This window comes from Malania oleifera, chromosome 5 (genome assembly GCF_029873635.1).
Source record: "Malania oleifera isolate guangnan ecotype guangnan chromosome 5, ASM2987363v1, whole genome shotgun sequence".
NCBI lineage: Eukaryota > Viridiplantae > Streptophyta > Magnoliopsida > Santalales > Ximeniaceae > Malania > Malania oleifera.
The window spans coordinates 105,933,501-105,938,391 of NC_080421.1; the positions used below are offsets into that span (position 1 = coordinate 105,933,501).

Consider the following 4,891-nt stretch of genomic DNA (forward strand, 5'->3'; position numbering starts at 1 on the left):
GGCTTTGCAACGTAGGGGATGGAAGGGAGCGAGAGAGAGTAAGGATTTGGGATAATGCGCGGAATTTTTCACGAGGGAAGCAAAGGGGACATTTGGAGAAAGTTTTTAGTAATGGTTCTAAAAGCTGTCACTAAAAGATCACTTCTAGTAACAGTTTTTAAAAACCATCCCTATAATATGACTATTAGTGACGGTCGACAACCGTCACTACTAAAAGGGTATTAGTTCGATAAATCGTTACTAATATTTTCGCGTGATTGTTTGAGTGGAAAAACCTACTTTTACTAACGAAACTATTAGTGATGAATATAAAACCGTCACTAATAATGCATTATTAGTGACAGATACGAGTTTTGTCACTAATGACTTAACTACTAGTAACGAATTTATTTTTTGTCACTAATAGTGCATTATTAGTGACGATTTTTGCTTCGTTACTAATACTTTCGTCACTAAAAAGACCATTTTTTGTAGTGAATGTGTGACTATGACACTTATTCTATGGACCAATTTTCCCTCACACTTTCATTACACCAAAAGTAGATCTTTAAAAGAATGTTTTACTTAATCTAATCATAATACTGAAACAATAAAACAAACATTCAGAAAATGTACGATTCACATAAATATTATCCTACAATACTACTTGACGAATAACGTCACTATCCTAAACATAACCTTTTTTAATATATAAAGAATTCAAAATTCAATACCTTCTTATAAACAACAAATACGATTTACTCCCTTCCCCCCCCCCTCCCTTTTTTTTAAGCAGCTGCAAATAATTTCGTTCAATAGCAACATAAACTCATCCCATAGGATGAGCTCTCGGTGCAGGATTTTACATAACAGAAGCCTAAAGTAATAAATCTCTTAGATCCTACAAAACTATAACTCTCATTGTTTTGATTGTGTGATTGCTTTGCAATTGAGAGTTTAGCCCAAAGTTTTTCCCCCCGATTTAATCAATAAATCCATTGTGTGGGGAAAACTTGCTAGCTTGTGAGTCTTAGCATTTGTATTGGAAGACTCCTAAACTTGTCTTGTGATTTGTGAAGTAAAATATTTTTTACAAGCTTATACTCAAATATCTTTTGTGCATAGTATTTTCGAAAATCATTTTTGAAATATTTGATCATTATATTTGGATATCTTTGAAACTCTACTTGTGATTGAGGTATATTAATATATTATTTCAAAGATAGTTTGATAATACACTCTTATACTTGATTAAATATTGACTTAAGATTGAGTGTTAGCACACATATTGCACTGACCTTATAGTTCTTATCATATTGATGTGCGTTGATTATTACATTTGCGTATTGGTACATAATCTGCTTGCTTAAAAGCATTTGCATTGTACACAAATTTGTAAGTCATTGTTATATTTCAAGCGTGGCTTGAGGAGGTTTGATCTAACCCATAAGGATCAGGTTGATGTCAGCCCTATGAATTTAACTTAAGGCATTTTCGCCCCGCAAGGAGAGTTTGTAAAGGTTAAGGTCAGTCTTGATTTAATTTGACCTAATTGTAAACGGTACCGCTCTACCCGTTAAGTGAGCAATAGTAATAATCCTCAGGCTTGCAAGTTGAGGCGAGGATGTAGGTAATTTGTCGAATCCCGATGACATATCATGTGTGCACTTTACATTTTCACAATTTATTTACTGCATTTGTATGTTATATTATTAATGTTGTGCATGATTTAATTTTTGCATCTTACATTTATCTGCGCATTTGGGTTTATGAGTATACAGACAAACTCTAGCTTGAGTATTACTGCTGTTGATTTGGACATACTTAAGAATAAATTTTAAATACCCAATTCACTCCCCTCTTGGGAATACATTAATTTCAACAAAAAATATTAAAATTTTAATTATGAATTTGTTATAAATCTCATTTAAATTTAAATATTTTTATTTTAAAATATATTTAAAAATAAATATATATTATTTTATTATGTATATGGCATATTATTATAATTCAATTATGGATAGAATAAAAATTATTTATAAATTTATTTAATGTATTCAATAATATTGTTTTATCAAAATTTAATATGATAATAATATGTTATAAATATATATTTAACATAAAATTATTGTTAACTAAAAATAATAATTTTGCATTATTTTTTCAATAGAAAATATTTGAACTTTCATTATAAATAATTAAAGTAATAGTAATAAAATTATAAATTCAAAATAACACTATTTATAATTTAAAATATGTTTGAAAGTAATCCGAAATTATCCTATAACAAGTAAGTATTCAAATGCTTCTTATTTTAAACATAATTAAACACGATTTAAAATTTTCAACACTTTTTTAATAAAACATTAATTATAAACACTTACTATATTCAACACTTTTTTCTTAAAAAACAATTATACAAAGATTCCAAATTATCTCTTAAAATTTTAAAATTAATTTCCCATTTCTCCTTATATTAATAAAAAAAATCATCTTGCAGTTCAAATTTTGAACAAAACGGACAATTAGAAATAAGATTATTGTTAATATTTCCATTAGCATAGATTCCCCTTTCTCTTCTCAACAATCTATGAACAATCTTATCTGAAAAGTCATGTCTTAAAAAATTTCCACTCAAGAATAAAATCAAAAATACACTGAGATTAAATTCAATTTAAAATATTAAATTCAAATCAAACTCAAGTTAACTACAAATTTATTAACTCAAACTTAACCTAAATTTATTAAATTTTAATTATAAATTAATATTAAATATAAATATAAATATATTTAATATATATAATATTGAATATTTAATATGTAATACATAATAAAATTTAAAAAATTAATCAAACCCAAATATTCAATTTAAATATTATAACTCAAATTCAATTTATTAAAATACTCAAAATAATTCGATCTGATATTAAATTAAATTAAAGATTAAGTCAAATATGAAGTGAATAAATGTAGAATAAAGGAATTACTTCAATTAAAAGAGAATACTAAACAAAACCAAAATAAGAATGCAAAATAATTAATTATTTAGCCAATATTTATTTTGTTCCATACCATATAAAACTCAAAATAATATCCAATTAATATTAAACCACGAAATAAAATATTTAAAAACTATCAAATTTTAAATAATTTTTTAAAAGCAATAATTATGCTTTTTTGTTAAATTCTTCAAAAATTACGTCATTAATGTAGCCTTAATACTTTGATTAATCATTACAAAGGATTTATTATTTGCTATTTACAATTTGACTCATCAACACAACTGTACATCATCATCAACTGCAAAAAGAAGATCATCCATTACACTTCACCGTGCAGACCTCTGAGAACCCTACCATGCGGAGAATCAGGATCCCCCCGCATCGCGTTCTCCCTCCAAATCTCCATGGCCCTCCTCAGCGCCTCCTCCGCCGTGTCCAGCTGCTCCGGCCTCCACCCCACCACCCGCTCCTCCCCTCTGCCCTCGTAGTCTCCGGCTGTCCCGTCGGTCGCCTGTGTGATCGGCTTCCTCGTGTCCACCACCTCTATCTCCGACAGCGGCGACGCCTTGTGCTGCCTGTAGTACTCCACCATCTGCTCCTCATCGGCGCGGCCGTCTTCAACCTCTCGCCGTTCTCCCCCCACCGGCGTGCCGTCTAGCCCCACGCAGTTGACCTCTTCAATTGACGACGAACTGCGCTTCTGCAGCGCAGTTGGGTCCAATCGCCGCTTAACCCCAAAGATCTGGAGCCTCGGAGAAGAGGGATACGGAAGATTCGGGGGCGAAAGCGGCGGTTCTTGGTGGCTCCCGGTGATGGGTTTGTGCTCTGTTTTTCTCTCTACAGCGGCAATTGCAGCGATGTCGTGATTCCGCGGGCGGTGAGCGTTGTTGGATTGAAAGAAGGCCCGATACGACCTTCTTGATGTGATTCCTAAGCTCGATCGCATGTTAATTCAATATTTTGAGGTTGCTTCGCTTTCAATTTCAGTTGGGGAAGATGAAAATGAAAACGAAAGTGACGCTATGCAGATGCAGAGCAGAGAGTTTAAGGGGAGGAACAGAAACTGGGAAGAAGTTGCTGTAATATTCTGGAAGGGATGTTGCGTGGTGACACGTGTCGGGATTTATCGATTTGGCAACTTTCTGACCGCTTTGATGCCGTACGCGTTGGCCGGTTGTTCTTCTGTTTGTCTAGCCTGTGTTTTTTCAATTTTTAGGGTTTAACCAGAGGCAACGAGAAGCATGGGAAAGTCTAGTTCCCTCCTGCCTTTTAGCTGCCAAAAAAAAAAAAGAAAAGAAAAAGGCCAAATGATTGATTGGAAAGTAATCATGTTGTGGGGATATCTGTTCATACATGGCTTTTCCAGTACGAAATGATCAACTTCAAATAGATTCATTGCTCCGGTCCGGATGATTAATCCGGACAGGCTGGCTTGACCTTAAGGGCAGTTAAAGTACTTGCCTAGCCCCAAAAATTTTAGAGTCTCTAATATTAACATTATTTATAATACTCTATTTTTATATTGGCTTTTCTACTATAGTAAATAAAATTATATTTTAAAATATAAAAAAAATGTAATTTAATTTTTTAATAAATTTTGGACCCCTAAATTATTATTTTTATTGTAATAATATTAACATTATTTGTGATACTCTTTTTTCATATATTAACTTTTTCATTATCAAACAAATAAAATACAGGCCTAAGACTCCATATTGTGAATAACCAATCTAAACAGGTAATCTTTCCTCTCCCATTAGTATGTTTGGTGTCTATGCGGAATCTCTATGAGCTCTCCTTCTGACGAGCTTCCTTGGGCTTCCTCAGAACTTCAACCGTCACACTCTAGTGTTTGGAATGAAAACAAATATTCAAAGAGAGAGATTTCTTGAACTGAATAAACTTGTATT

The 4,891-nt window shown here is 32.1% G+C and overlaps 1 protein-coding gene across 1 annotated transcript; it reads right to left on the minus strand.

The window, feature by feature from the left end:
* Nucleotides 1–3,201: 3,201 nt before the first annotated feature.
* Nucleotides 3,202–4,357, minus strand: LOC131155296 (uncharacterized). Its single transcript, XM_058108331.1, has one exon. The coding sequence runs from the start codon at nucleotides 3,925–3,927 to the stop codon at nucleotides 3,301–3,303; it is 627 nt and encodes a 208-aa protein (XP_057964314.1). The 5' UTR covers nucleotides 3,928–4,357; the 3' UTR covers nucleotides 3,202–3,300.
* Nucleotides 4,358–4,891: the final 534 nt, after the last annotated feature.

Bases quoted from the DNA above. Each gene is read 5' to 3' on its own strand.
- LOC131155296 (XM_058108331.1), bottom strand. From the start codon at position 3,927: ATGCGATCGAGCTTAGGAATCACATCAAGAAGGTCGTATCGGGCCTTC.